Source organism: Ruditapes philippinarum, unplaced genomic scaffold (genome assembly GCF_026571515.1).
Source record: "Ruditapes philippinarum isolate M1 unplaced genomic scaffold, ASM2657151v2 ctg2_1_1_1_1, whole genome shotgun sequence".
Lineage (NCBI taxonomy): Eukaryota > Metazoa > Mollusca > Bivalvia > Venerida > Veneridae > Ruditapes > Ruditapes philippinarum.
In genome coordinates this window covers 160,119-176,233 of record NW_026854799.1, presented here as the reverse complement: position 1 = coordinate 176,233, position 16,115 = coordinate 160,119, and the positions used below count along the sequence as shown (strand labels likewise).

Here is a 16,115-nt window from a genome sequence, read left to right as displayed (position 1 = left end):
AAAGACTCACACTAATATAAGAGGTAGTCCTTACGTTAAGTGTTCACAAGAAAGAAGGATCAATTGATTTTATAAATATAATCTTTCTCTATAAGCAGATTTGATTAATATCATTGCCAAGCTCGACTAATAAGGCATATTGAACAACAAAATTAAGAGTATCTCATTATTGATGCAAATTTACTTTACCAGGAATAATCTTGTATATATCTCTCTACAAAGCCTTAGTAACAATGTATGAGACATCCATTATTTAATGAGGCTAAAATCTCCTAAGTTTAAACATATTTATTTCAATATTTCATCAAATTATATATTTTATATGTATGTGATTACTACATATTATTGAAAGGAGTTAGAACGAAAGAAAATTAATATAGTTCCTCTCCCTTGTTAAGTATCCTTGTTAACTTCTATCCTTAACATGTATATATTAACATAAAAGAATAAAAAAAAATCATAATAACATGTTATGTTTGATAATAATTATATGTATAATATAAAAACAAATTTTCACGTATTTCACATGTAAAAAAAAAAATTACACAATTAAAATTCATTACTCTGTTCACAATATCATCAATAAATTTCACTCTTTCAGTTTATGTTTATGTCACTACAACAAGTAAAAGGTTATATTAACTTACTTGGACAGTCCTTGACACAGAGTGAACCAAATGAATATTTTCCATTCGGATTCTCTACCCATTTTAATTGTCGCTGATCATAAAGTTTCATTTGTGGGCAAAATGGATGACATTCTCCATCATTGTAAAAATTCTTGCAAGCCTGAAATATACAAAATTAACCTCGAAATCTGCTCGAACTGAAAAATGGAGCGAGACTTAAAGCCTCCATATTCACGCTAAGTTGAATCCCCGAAATGTTTCTTTTTCTACCAGTGTAAATGCTCAGTAAATCAGTGGAGTCTGACACCGGACTTTAAATTGTTAGTAGCTTAATTTTAAATTTTGATATTGAAATCCCTTTACTTTAAAATGACTGTTCTCAATTTAAAGCAGAGAACTAAGTTGTTTAGTTTAGTCAAATATCAAGCTGTTAGGTTACTTTAACTTTTACCCCACTTCCACCATCACCTAATCCCCAGAAAGTGTTTGTAATGGTTTTGTATTGCTTGTATTTAGATGCACAGCCGTAGTTTATAAGACAAATGGATTTTTTCTATATTAATTTTACAAAATTCGGGAACTTGTTTTGGTGTGTTTTGACATTTGATTGTTAGTTAAAAACATAATCAAACCCAGACACATTTATCAAGTTAACAAATGCTGCTGTATTCTCAAACAGTTAATTATACCATGCATTGTTTTATTTAATCAAAAAGCCTCAATAAAATTGATAAGAATGAGCAACGGAAATTTATAGTATCAACAATTCATCATGTGCTATATACAAGCTTATCACCTACATAAAGTATACATGAATTATGTAACAATGTGATAAAACATAAATTCTGTTACAATATAATAATAAAGAAATTATGTTACAATATGAAAATACATGAATTCTGTTACAATATAATAATGCATGAATTCTGTTACAATATAATTACACATGAATTCTGTTACAATATAATTATACATGAATTCTGTTACAATATAATTATACATGAATTCCGTTACAACATCAATATAATAACAAACAAATTCTGTTACAATTATTAATTATACATGAATTATGTTACAATTTAATAATACATGAATTCTATTGCAATATGATAGTGCATGAATTGTTACAATTAATCAAGGGCCATAACTCTGAGTTAAAGTGTCTGACCGGAACAAGGCAACGATATGCCCATCTCCTCTTGGTATTGAAGGTTCCCATAAAGTTTCGTTAAATTCCAGCCAGTAGTTAGAGAGAAGTAGCACGGAAACAATTATTGTTCTATATGCATACTGCATGACTATCAAGGGCCATAACTCTGAGTTAAAGTGTCTGACCGGAACAAGGCAACGATATGCGCATATCCTCTTGGTATTGAAGGTTCCCATAAAGTTTCATTGAATTCCAGCCAGTAGTTGCAGAGAAGTAGCTTGGAAACAATTTTTGCTCAATATGTATACAGCATAACTAATCAAAGGCCATAACTCTGAGTTAAAGTGTCTGACCAGAACAAGCTGACAATATGCTTATCTCCACTTGGTATTGAAGGTTCCCATCAAGTTTTGTTGAATTCCAGCCAGTAGTTGCAGAGAAGTAGCGCAGAAACGATTTTTGCTCTATATGCATACTTCATAACTAATCAAGGGCCATAACTCTGAGTTAAAGTGACTGACTCAAACAAGGCGAAGATATGCCCATCTCTTCTTGGGATTGAAGGTTCCCATAAAGTTTCTTTGAATTCCAGCCAGTAGTAGCAGAGAAATAGCGCAGAAATGATTTTTACTCTATATGCATACTGCATAACTAATCAAGGGCTGTAACTCAGAGTTAAAGGGTTTGACTTAAACAAGCTGACGATATGGGCATCTCCTCTTGATACTGATGATTCCCATAAACTTTCGTTGAATTCCAGCCAGTAGTTGCAGAGAACTAGTCTGGAAACGAAATTCGGACGTATGGACAGATGGACGGACAATGCCAAAACAATATCCCACTCCCGATTCCATCGGCGGGGGATAATTATACATGAATTCTGTTACAATTGAATTTATATACATGAATTCTGTTACAAAATAATTATACATGAATTCTGTTACAACATAATTATACATGAATTATGTTCTTATGTATACCAATACTTACCAGACAGTCAATTTTGCGAGGCCCGCTGCAACCAGCTGCACATTCTGTATGACAACACTGGTTCTGGTCTTTTCCAAAACATCGACCATCACATGACTGGCTGCATACTTCCTTGATGTAATTCACTGTAAATATTTTAATAAACATTCATACATCTGTTAAACATAAATTCTTACATTTAGGTTTTACGCCATCTTATTTAATTCTTATTAGCCACATAAAACTAGAGCTGTCATTTATTCAACGCAAGGCATATCAATGATATATCGATATCGGTTGACAAATATCAACGATACACTGATATATCAATAATTACCTAAAATTACTTGTCTGTCATTCACTTCTATACCTGTTTAAATGATTTCAGTTGAAAACATGTTCTGTTCAGTGTCTTGTTTATATAAGCGTCTTACATGATTTTTTTCTAGACCATTTTTTTCATCATTGCTGTGAAATACTTCCACTACGTAACAACATATATTTTATTAGACATGGAAACCTGCTACTGTATATGTTTTGGGTGAACCTTCCTAATTTCTAGACATTTAATTAAGAAGTCCAAATTATTGATTTTTTGAAATGTATATCGATTATAGATTGACATAAAAATATCAACGATACATCGATTTTGTTTCTATTGATGACAGCTCTACATAAAACCATATTAGCCATGCCACTTAAAATTCCTAAGAACTAAAAAGTAACAAAGAGAATTTACTGCTACCCTATTGTTACCATAGCAACATAAAACTAAAATATTAAGTCCTGATGATCATTCCAGGTAACCACAGAAAGCCAACTCAGTTAACTCAATAGGTAGAGCATTGGACTGTAAATCGAGGAACCCGGAACCATCATTTGTTGTGAATGATCATGAAATCCTTTCTATGGTCATTCGCACTGAAACTCTGCTCTGGTAGGTTATAATATACAGAAAATCAGTTCCTTAGGAAAGTGAAGGCAACTAGTATTGGTAAACTGCTTAACAGTCTGTCCAGGAACTATATCGGTGACTAAACTGGTTAATTCAATGTGGCATCCAGAGAGAAAATTTCCAACGTTACCACCATGTAACAATGTTTGGTGGTGAATACACTATCAATTGATTCATTACTAGAAGTTATTAAAATTTCATTTTGCGTTTGTAACTGATAGTATAGAAGAATTGATAGAAGGAATCAAGGCAAAACTTCTTACCTTTTTGGCACATATCATTCGAGCTTCCCCAACAATGTGAGTGTGTGGTGTCTGGGTTATAACAACTTGCTGGACATGGTGGACCTACAATATTATATGGCCCCATATTAAATCATGTTAAACCACTAATAGAAAACTACACCTTATATTGAACTTTTTAAAAATAAATTTTCAATGTCAAAATAAATAACAATGTTTATTAATGTCGAACTGCAAGAATGGTTGTTGGCCTAGCTCTACACTGCTGCCATGGCTACACTGGTGTAATGATTACACTGGTGTCATGGTTACACTGGTGTCATGGTTACACTGGTGTCATGATTACACTGGTGTCATGATTATACTGGGTCATGGTTACACTGGCGTCATGGTTACACTGGCGTCATGATTACACTGGCGTCATGATTACACTGGTGTCATGATTACACTGGTGTCATGCTTGCACTGGTGTCATGATTACACTGGTGTCATGCTTGCACAGGTGTCATGATTACACTGGTGTCATGCTTGCACTGGTGTCATGATTACACTGGTGTCATGCTTGCACTGGTGTCATGATTACACTGGTGTCATGCTTGCACTGGTGTCATGGTTACACTGGTGTCATGATTACACTGGTGTCATGGTTACACTGGTGTCATGATTACACTGGTGTCATGATTACACTGGTGTCATGATTACACTGGTGTCATGATTACACTGGTGTCATGACTACACTGGTGTCATGGTTACACTGGTGTCATGGTTACACTGGTGTCATGATTACACTGGTGTCATGGCTACACTGGTGTCATGGTTACACTGGTGTCATGGTTACACTGGTGTCATGGTTACACTGGTGTCATGGCTACACTGGTGTCATGGTTACACTGGTGTCATGGCTACACTGGTGTCATGGCTACACTGGTGTCATGGTTGCACTGGTGTCATGGCTACACTGGTGTCATGGCTATACTGGTGTCATTGGCTACACTGGTGTCATGGCTACACTGGTGAGACATTATTGCTGCTTGTGTTGAGAACTAATTTTTTTGGGTCACAGTTACTAAGTCATTTTCTAGCACATATCATATCAGCAAGTAATATTTCTAGACAAATGAACTATAATATTGATAAACTATTAACCTGATTGTATTCTTTGCATTAACTGACCAACTGCTTTGGAAATTAACAAAAACAATTTCCTTAAACATAATGTTTCAATGCCATTAAGAACTTAACGTTATTTTGAACTTTATTTTGGGGTTACATGTTTACTAAGATAACTTACTACTATATTTAAAAAAAAAAAAAAAATTTGATTACTTACATGTCCGCTTGTAACCTAGGGAGTCGTACATATATTTGGTGGGCGGCTTTGTGTTTGGATTAATATCATCCCATTTAATTGTGTTCAGGTAGCATAGCAGGTTGTTGTTCTGAAAGTACACTCGACCTTGAACAATTTCCATCAGACTCTTGAGTTGTAGTTCCAACAAACCTTCCGATAAATTTTTCGGATTATGGTTCAAGGCAATGTACATGCTATATTCATCATCTTTGGAGTGATACAACTCTTTACCACGAATGATTCTCAATTTCGTAAGATTAAGATAGTTCGAATACACATTCACGACCAGAAGATACCCGTCAATTTCCTCAATATCTTTAAGAAAGCCAAGGTCGTAGTTTTTCTCGAGACTGGTTATTTCAAGATTTCCATCCACGTATGAGCAATTTGTGTAGCGGTTTTTATATTGTGCATACTGGTGATCAAAGTCTCCATGCCTTACCAAGCCTTCAGATGATCCACGGCAGACTGAAAAGTATAGTAACATTGTTAGTAAACATATAGCCTGGGTTCCAGTCTGTCGATTTTTTGCGTGCTTCTGTTTGGCAAATCGACAGCCTGGGGAAATTAGATTTTCGATCGAAGCACCACCTAGTATACACCCCGAAAATTACGGGTGTTATTTAAAGAACGATAACTCATGCAACGAGAAACTAGTTTCTAAAAATAGAAACGGAATTTCCACAAAGTGACCCAAAGCTCAACGAACAGTTACGGAGCTTCGCTTTCAAAACACCTTTTCCGATTAAAATCTAGCACTTGTTGACAAAGTTTATTGCATGATGAGTGAATTTGATCAACAGGTTTGATTAGTTAATTTGGATAAAGTTTGTGAGGATCAGAGAATTGTGCTGGACGCAATTTATAATAGTAAATGGCGTCAAATTTTCAGCATTCGTTATCTTCGCCCCGATTTCGATTTAGTCATGTTATTTGTTGGTCACGTGCTAATCGGTCTATTAATAGGATTATCATTAGTCGATAATTACATGGGAAACCCCGCAGGTTTCCCCAGGCGTTGATTCTATCAAAACTATCTATGACGATCGAGTATGATGCGCGTATGTTATGAATAAGCAAAAAATATCAATGTCTGAATCCCAGGCTAGTAAACATATAGTACAAACATGAACTACAAAATGAAAACTAGAATGCTTCCTATGTCAATCTTAACTCTTAACATACTAAATACTTTTTAATGGACTTGCCCCATTTCCATTTTTGGAACTGTCCATCATCAATTTTAGGGATATCAATTTGAACATTTAAGTTTGTCAGCCAACAGTATAGAGCCTGGTCAGACTGCACAGATGTACAGACTGGCCTGGCTCTATACTGGGGGCAAAGGCTTAACACTTTCGGTTCCAGCACTTTTAGGGTTAACAAAATGATATGTAAGATTCTTTTTTTATACAATAAAATATTAAGCTTGAATATGTTGAAAACCTGCAGAGTCTGTAATCACCATTTGACTTAATATAGGATTTACTGCGATGTTATATAGTGATAACCATTGCTGAAGAAAACACCTTGTTAACACCAAACAAAGCGAAGATGATTCTTACATTGACCATGGTTGAAACACCTTGATGATTGATAACACTACACAAATTAAAGATATCTGTCAACTTCACTTTCTTACAATGACCTTGGTTGAAACACCTTTATAATACTAAAGAAAGATGATAATAATTCTTACAATGACCTTGGTTGAAACACCTTTATAATACTACAGAAAGATGATAATAATTCTTACAATGACCTTGGTTGAAACACCTTGATGATTGATAACACTACACAAATTAAAGATATCTGTCAACTTCACTTTCTTACAATGACCTTGGTTGAAACACCTTTATAATACTACAGAAAGATGATAATAATTCTGACAATGACCTTGGTTGGAACACTTTGATAACACTACACAAGATAAAGACAATTCTAAAATTGACCTTGCTGATGAAGAGAATTCTTTCAATGACATTGGACACTTCAAAGAAAACACCGCAAAAAATTAAAAATTCATATTTCTTTTTGTTGAAACACATTGACTATAACATTACACGAGATATAAAATATCAACTTACTTTTCTTACATAGACCTTGGTTGTAGAAGTAGGAGCTACTACAGGCACACTTTTTGTATAAACAGACAAAGTTATACCCCACTTGACAGTCACTGGTGACATTACATGCTGAGCCATATTCACCTGAAAAATAGAAAATATATCTAGTTTTATTTCAAGAAATCCATAAAAATTTTCACCTTCGTTTGTTTGTTTGATTGATTGTTTACGTCTCACCTACACAGTAAAGGTCATATGGCGACCTTCCAGCTTTACTGGTGGAGGACCACCTCAGGTGTCCCTCTGTGTATTACTTCATCGAGGAACAGGCACCTGAGTAGAACCATTGATGTTCCGTAAGCTAGCTGGATAGCTTCCTCACATGAAAGAATCCAAAGTCCCTGTAGGGATTTGTACCAACAGCAGTGCAGCGCAAGTGGTTTGAAGCCACATGGCCACGGACCCCCCAATTTTCACCTTTAAATTATCAACCTAAACAAAGAGTTTCTATGGATTTGTCCATGACATTTCAGTGGATTTTTATACTCGACATTGCACGCTTCCTAATCTTGACTTAAAGTAACATTATGCCAATGCAAGTGTAAATGGTCAGATAAACAGGTAAAAATAAAAACAACTTTAAAATTTCCCATAATTGTGTTCAATTTTGAATTTTACAATGAAATAATTTATTCAATAATCCACATGATCAACAGAATTTTTTATAAATGTAGATCAGAATGTATCAGTAATGCTTAATTCTTAAACAGAGTGGGACAATTACTTGTTTATATTCAATGCAGCATCTATGTAGAATGAAAAATGTTTCACGTAAAATAATTAACTCTTTTTTCATATTTCATTTTATCTCCTAGTATAATCATTTAATTCTAGTAATTAGTGCAGAATATAATTTTTAACTGCATAGCTGAAAATTACTGGAGGACATTATATATGATTTTGGCAATTAAATAAAATGATTTATTGATTTAATCTGTATGTAATTGAAATCATTAATTTTGTGGTGGTGTTTTTTCTATACATATATAATTGCACAGTAACTTTGCAAAATTAAATGAAATGATTTGTATCTAATATTTTTAAACATTTAAATCATTAATTTTGTGGTGTTTTTACTACATAAACATGTATATAATTGCACAGAAACCTCGTAACAGATCAATAAATGTAATCAGTATTGATCTAGACATGTTTGTTTTAATATGATCATAAATTTACAAGGAGCATTAAGTACACACAATCTTCCACTTTATTATAATGTCTACTCTTAGAAATCTTAATATGCAAATAACCTAAATCTTTAAATCCCTAATTGACAATCATACATTAAACTGCAGCAGGGCTTATCAGTAAAATGCTTTCATGAAGATTATAAAGTTAAAACTATCAGGAACATATATCCTTATTACATAATGTTGATAACGGAAATTATAGATATTAAAATCTTATGCACTTTCTTTTCATCAACTTTTAACGTTTTCTTTTAATCATATAAAAAAGTTATCAAGCACAGTTTTTCCCCAAAGTGCTGAAAACTTGGATTATGTGATATCACATGAATGAATGACTACTGTGATATCATTTATACCTAATTTAATTTAAATTAGGGGCAACAACTCTTGTGCCAATAATTTTCAATGAAGGTAAAGGTTATTACCCTTGTGAAAAATACCAAAAAATTAAAAAGAGTTGCAACTCACACTCAAAGCGGTATACTATTTTTTTCATTTATTTCTAAATATATTTTATAATTATCTTTTGCATTTCTTTCTGTTTTAAGAGCACCTGCTGATCTATGTTAGAAATTCAAATATTTATTTATGTTTTAAGGCATTCAGTGGACCTCAGTGGAGTTCATTAAAGACTAAGACTTCATCAGGGGCAACAACTCTGTTTATGTAAAACTAATCCAGAGAAGTTGACAGGTGCAACTCTTCCATAAAGAATAAAAAGTCTTACATATTTTCTTCAAACAACAGCAGGTGTATCAAACAATTGAGGTAAAAGATCAAAGTCTCATATCTCTTTTCTTTCAATTTATTAAGTTACATTTTTTGCATTTAGGAAATATTTTCTCACATAATGTGAGTAAAAAAACCCCCCAAAACAACAGACAAAACAAAATTTGTGAAAGGTAAAGCAATGAGTGGAACATTACAGTAAAATTAGCAAGCAAAGAAAGTTTCAAGTTTTTATCTTTTATCTTCATCTCCTACACACTTGTGATTTCTACATTTTTGTGCTATCTTTATGACATACATGATAAACACTTTAGATAAAAGGAAAGGCATCAAATCTATAAAAACATAAATGAGCCTACAAAAGCTATCAGAAACTTTTTACTTTGATTTCTATCATATTTAAAACTGAAAAACTAAATCATCTTCGAGATTTGTTCAGGAGTTTATTTGAAAAGAGGATTTCATGTATCGAGAAAAAAAAAATCAACACTGATTTGATTCGCATTTGTAAAAAGTCTTTCCCACATGTTTGTTTGTTTGTTTGGGTTTAACATCACACCGACACAGTATAGGTCATTTGGAGACATTCCAGCTTTACTGGTGGAGGAAAACCGTAGTTGCACCTCCGTGCATTAATTCAGGCACAAACGGGCACCTGAGTAGAACCACCGATGTTCCGTAAGCTAGCTGGATAGCTTAATCACATGAAAGAATCCAAAGTCCCTGTAGGGATTCGAGTCCACAGCAGTGAGGGGCAAGTGGTTTGAAGTCAACGACCTTAACCACTCGGCCACCGATGCCCCTTTTAATCCCACATGTATTGAGAAAATAATTATATCAACAATGATTTGGTACTTGACCTGTAAAAGCCTGTTATCATTGTTTATCATTTAATGGAGTAATTACTAGTAATTTGTAATGCAACTTCTAGAAATGCGGAAAAAAAAATATTGCAGTTGAGTAACAGACGATAAAGTACAACATGGTCATATATTTAGTAAGTAAATATATGATATTTTTCATCCCTGGCAATGTTCTCTTTCCCCGTAAACTATACCACAACTTGTTACATTACTCTTCCTCATGATTATTTTTCATTGTTTATACAAAATTTATATTAAAAATGACAAACTGTATGTCAGATAGGAAAGAAAATATGTTTTAATGATTTATCACTAGTTAATGATCCAAGATATTTTATTTTCCTGGCCAAAAAAAGCTCACTCTTCAGAAACATATGAGCCGCGTCGCGACAAAACCAACATAGTGCGTTTGCGACCAGCATGGATCCAGACCAGCCTGCGCATCCGCTCAGTCTGATCAGGATCCATGCTGTTCGCTTACAAACCCTATTACAAGTAGAGAAACTGATAGCGAACAGCATGGATCCTGACCAGACTGCCCGGATGCGCAGGCTGGTCTGGATCCATGCTGGTCGCAAACCCATTATTTTGGTTATGTCAGGAAGCGGCTCATAATTGTCTTTCAAAAGTCATATTAACTTTCTTACTTCAAAAGTCGAATATCTTATTTTCAAATCAATATAAGTAAATGTATTAGTGAATGTATTAAAGAATTAAGAAGTACATAATTATTACATTTCTAGTCTATATATTCAGTCAATAATGAAAAAACAGATAATTTCTTTTTTCTATAATACATCATCTGTCAATAAATAAAAAGAATCAAATTAAATTTCAAAAGATGTCTTGAGAAGTAAAAATGCTGTATCTGTCATACATGGGTATACCAACTTAAATCATTTCTGCCTCAACCTATATATTAAATAATCAGCAAACAACATTGGGTCTGAAATACATTGGAATAGTTGGAATAATTTGTTTAATCAATTCACTTAAAAGGGACGTCCAATGTCTCAATCCTTTTTACTCTTCTTGAACAAATATTGACCAAACTTGCTGCCGACAAAACGAATGACAGCACGATACTGATCATTAAAATTGTGTAAATTTCTCCTCATTCAAATATTTGATCATAAAATAAAAGTAATTATAAAGAGAGTAACACTTCATAATTTCAAATGCTCTTGCTAGAATTAGCTCTATTCAAGCCCGTGTTTACAGATCATCTGCGGAAAAAGACCACCTGCTAGCAATAACATATGTCTTCTTCATATACTCAAAGTGTTTAAAACTCAGCTTTGGTATAAAATGCTGAGTTACTTGTCCTTCACCTTTAACCTGAAGGAAACTGAAAGTGATTAGCATGTGCCATCAGTGTAGCTGGCCACCAGTGTAGTTAGGTCTGCCTGCACTACATGTAGTCTGACCAGGCTTTATACTGTAAGTAGCTCAATTTTATTATTTTGATATTGAAATCCCTTAAACTTTGAATGGACTGTTCCAAATTCAAACCTGGACAAATCCATAACACAAATTCAGAAGGTTAAGGGTTAAATTAAAGCGTCAACAAGAAGGTTTCATGATGACCATGTAGCAAGGTAGATTTCATTGACACATGTTAGGGGACACTTGGCCACCTTTAAATACATATTGAGCAGGATCTTATAAATTTTACCCTCCAATTTAAAGAAATTACCACCTTTTTCAAAAAAAACAAGAAACATGGCAATGCCATGAAACCAGGTTTTCAATTATCACCATTGTAGATAAATATGTTGTATTTGAAATACAAATACAAGCAACAAACAATGTAACTATGTGCAATGTAAAACATGAATAATGTAGGAGGAATTGCCACTGAAGAAGTGTTCACTATAATATTATGTATAAGGAAAAAAACAAAGGGCCATAATTAGGTCAAAAACTATCCAATCACAAAACCCCGACAATATGTGCCAGGGTGCTTGATGACAAAGCTTCTGTGAAAGTTTGAACAAAATCCGTTGAGAAATGTAGGACGAGTTCAGCACAGAAGAATTTGTTCACTATAATTATATTGATAATTCTGTATAATGAAAAACAAGTTACAAAGTAGACATGAAATAATATATCATATCTTTTTTAAATTACCTCCAAAGATGATATGACCTTTGACTGCCAAATCAAGTTAAAATCATGTAAACAGGATTTTCAATGTTAATGTCACTGTGACCTTGACCTTGGAGCCAGCCATGCGGAACATGCGTTCTGCACGTCATCTTGATGTGGTAAACATTTGTCTGAAGTTTCATCAAAATTCTTCAAAGGGTTGAAGAGTTACAGAGCGGACAGGATTTTCAATGTTAATGTCACTGTGACCTTGACCTTGGAGCCAGCCATGCGGAACATGCGTTCTGCACGTCATCTTGATGTGGTAAACATTTGTCTGAAGTTTCATCAAAATTCTTCAAAGGGTTGAAGAGTTACAGAGCGGACACAATTTCGTTTGACGCCCGCATCATGTAAACAGGATTTTCAATGTTAATGTCACTGTGACCTTGACCTTGGAGCCAGCCATGCGGAACATGCGTTCTGCACGTCATCTTGATGTGGTAAACATTTGTCTGAAGTTTCATCAAAATTCTTCAAAGGGTTGAAGAGTTACAGAGCGGACAGGATTTTCAATGTTAATGTCACTGTGACCTTGACCTTGGAGCCAGCCATGCGGAACATGCGTTCTGCACGTCATCTTGATGTGGTAAACATTTGTCTGAAGTTTCATCAAAATTCTTCAAAGGGTTGAAGAGTTTCAGAGCGGACACAATTTCGTTTGACGCCCGCCCGCCCATCCGCCCATCCGCCCAGCCGCCCATCCGCCCATCCGCCCATCCGCCCGCCATACCCCAATCTAATAACCAGGATTTTCAAAATTGAAAACCTGGTTAATAAAACACCTGGTTTACAAGCTTAAATCTTATGCCAGCCATTTACTACAGTATATTCATCTTTTTATGTGCAGTTACTTGTTGGATTTCATGTTAGTAACAATGAATAAGTGTTCAGGTTCAGATGTTGCATGATCTTATGGTATAACAAACAAAAATCATTCAATAACACAGATGGTGTCACCTATTTTAACAAAACCTATAAATCTGTGTCACCTATTTGAACAAAACTGTAAAACATTATTAGGAAATTTTATATTTCAGCCTCTGTACCAAGCCCTTGAAAAACCTGATAGTAGAGATCTGTGTACCAACACACAAAATGACCAAACCTGAGGGAAGAGATCTGTGAACCAACATACTAAATGAGCAAACCTGAGGATAGAGATCTGTGTACCAACATACTAAATGAGCAAACCTGAGGGTAGAGATCTGTGTACCATCACACTAAATGAGCAAACCTGAGGGCAGAGATCTGTGTACCAACACACTAAATGAGCAAACCTGAGGATAAAGATCTGTGTACCATCACACTAAATGAGCAAACCTGAGGATAGAGATCTGTGTACCAACACAATAAATGAGCAAACCTGAGGATAGAGATCTGTGTACCAACACACTAAATGACCAAACCTGAGGGTAGAGATCTGTGTACCAACACAATAAATGAGCAAACCTGAGGATAGAGATCTGTGTACCACCACACTAAATGAGCAAACCTGAGGGTAGAGATCTGTGTACCATCACACTAAATGAGCAAACCTGAGGATAGAGATCTGTGTACCATCACACTAAATGAGCAAACCTGAGGGCAGAGATCTGTGTACCAACACACTAAATGAGCAAACATGAGGGTAGAGATCTGTGTACCAACACACTAAATGAGCAAACCTGAGGGTAGAGATCTGTGTACCAACACACTAAATGAGCAAACCTGAGGGTAGAGATCTGTGTACCAACACACTAAATGAGCAAACCTGAGGGTTGAGATCTGTGTACCAACACACTAAATGACCAAACCATGGGTAAAGATCTGTGTACCAACACACTAAATGAGCAAACATGAGGGTAGAGATCTGTGTACCAACATACTAAATGACCAAACCTGAGGATAGAGATCTGTGTACCAACACACTAAATGAGCAAACCTGAGGGCAGAGATCTGTGTACCATCACACTAAATGAGCAAACCTGAGGGCAGAGATCTGTGTACCAACACAATAAATGAGCAAACCTGAGGATAGAGATCTGTGTACCAACACACACTAAATGAGCAAACCTGAGGATAGAGATCTGTGTAACAACACACTAAATGAGCAAACCTGAGGATAGAGATCTGTGTACCATCACACTAAATGAGCAAACCTGAGGGTAGAGATCTGTGTACCAACACAATAAATGACCAAACCTGAGGGTAGAGATCTGTGTACCAACACACTAAATGAGCAAACCTGAGGATAGAGATCTGTGTACCATCACACTAAATGACCAAACCTGAGGGTAGAGATCTGTGTACCAACACACTAAATAAGGAAACCTGAGGATAGATATCTGTGTTCCAACACACTAAATGAGCAAACCTGAGGGCAGAGATCTGTGTACCAACACAATAAATGAGCAAACCTGAGGGTAGAGATCTGTGTACCAACACACTAAATGAGCAAACCAGAGGGTAGAGATTTGTGTACCAACACACTAAATGACCAAATCTGAGGGTCGAGATCTGTGTACCAACACACTTAATGACTAAACCTAAGGGTAGAGATGTATGTATCAATACACTAAATGACCAAACTTAAGGGAAGAGATCTTTATTCCATTAACACACAAAATATATTACAAAAATTACAAACTGTGACATAACTTAAGCTATAATGATTTATTTTTTATTTATTCATTTATTATCACTGAACTGGTTATACTTTGTATGGCTATAAACTTGTTATCTGTTTTATGCCAATAAAATTATTTGAGTTGAATTGAGTTGTATTTAACTTGTTAAACATAAGGTTCAACTGTATCTATCAATAAATGATAAACCGTGAATTAGGGGAAATAAATAAATGGGAACTGAGACCATGGCCTAACTAAACTCTTATATTTTGTACAGGAAACATAAAAAACTTTGTATTACAAATGTGTTTACATTGTTGTTATATCTGTGCTTAAATTGACTACAGATTTCCTGGGATTGTATCTGTAGTGCAAAGCAAACACTAAATTCCATTGTTGTAACATTACGTCCCTGATTTCTGTCAATTTTTGAGATTATTTAGATGAAGTTTTACAAAAGGTTAAAACACACTTGTTTGCATGCCAAACGCCTGTTAATGGTAATTGTTACTTTACTCTATAAAACACATTATTGAAACAGAGATATTATGACAGCAAATAAAAGGAAGTATTTAAATGTCCTAACAACTAACTGATTCATAGTGACACTCTTTTTCTTCGTTCTTAATAACAGCACAAAACTTTTTCCCCCTTTTTCTTTCTTCAGTGTTTTGGCAACATGACTCAAACCCCTTCAGATTGGGAATTTTCTTGGCTCCATTTTAGAATTTACAACAAGTAGGGATCTGGTTGCCTAGATTTGATCCAAGAATGAAATCATTAATTTTATATTAATATAGATGAGACACATTTTACTATAAAAGTTAACTTTGATGCAGCAGTAGTGATAGGGATTTTTTCTCAACAAAGGTGTGTGGTGGGGTTGGGGTAGGGGTGGGGATAGGGGGAGAGTGGAAAATCTTCATGATTAGCAGTATAATACAAGAAACATTAAAATAAATTAAAGCTCAACACCCTCACACAAAATCTAACAAAGTTTTAACTTAACTGACATAGGACAACCCTAAGTGTTTCTCAATGCATTATTTCCTTATTTCCCACTTGAATACACCTAACAACTTTCTATATGATAACTAAACTTTCTTACACGAAACAATACAATTTTATTTTTTTTCTTTACGTTTTATGGC

General features: G+C 34.7%; 1 protein-coding gene across 8 annotated transcripts in view; it reads right to left on the bottom strand.

Moving 5' to 3' along the window:
* LOC132741093 (epidermal growth factor receptor-like) overlaps positions 1-16,115 on the bottom strand; it is a 212,424-nt gene that overhangs the window by 41,234 nt on the left and 155,075 nt on the right. For all 8 annotated transcript variants that reach the window (XM_060729179.1, XM_060729187.1, XM_060729182.1 and 5 more), the window contains 5 exons: positions 7,384-7,506; positions 5,276-5,764; positions 3,967-4,050; positions 2,770-2,894; positions 648-789 (listed from right to left, as the gene is read on the bottom strand). In XM_060729179.1, coding sequence (XP_060585162.1) covers positions 648-789; positions 2,770-2,894; positions 3,967-4,050; positions 5,276-5,764; positions 7,384-7,506 — 963 coding nt within the window. The remainder of the gene's footprint in view (positions 1-647; positions 790-2,769; positions 2,895-3,966; positions 4,051-5,275; positions 5,765-7,383; positions 7,507-16,115) is intronic.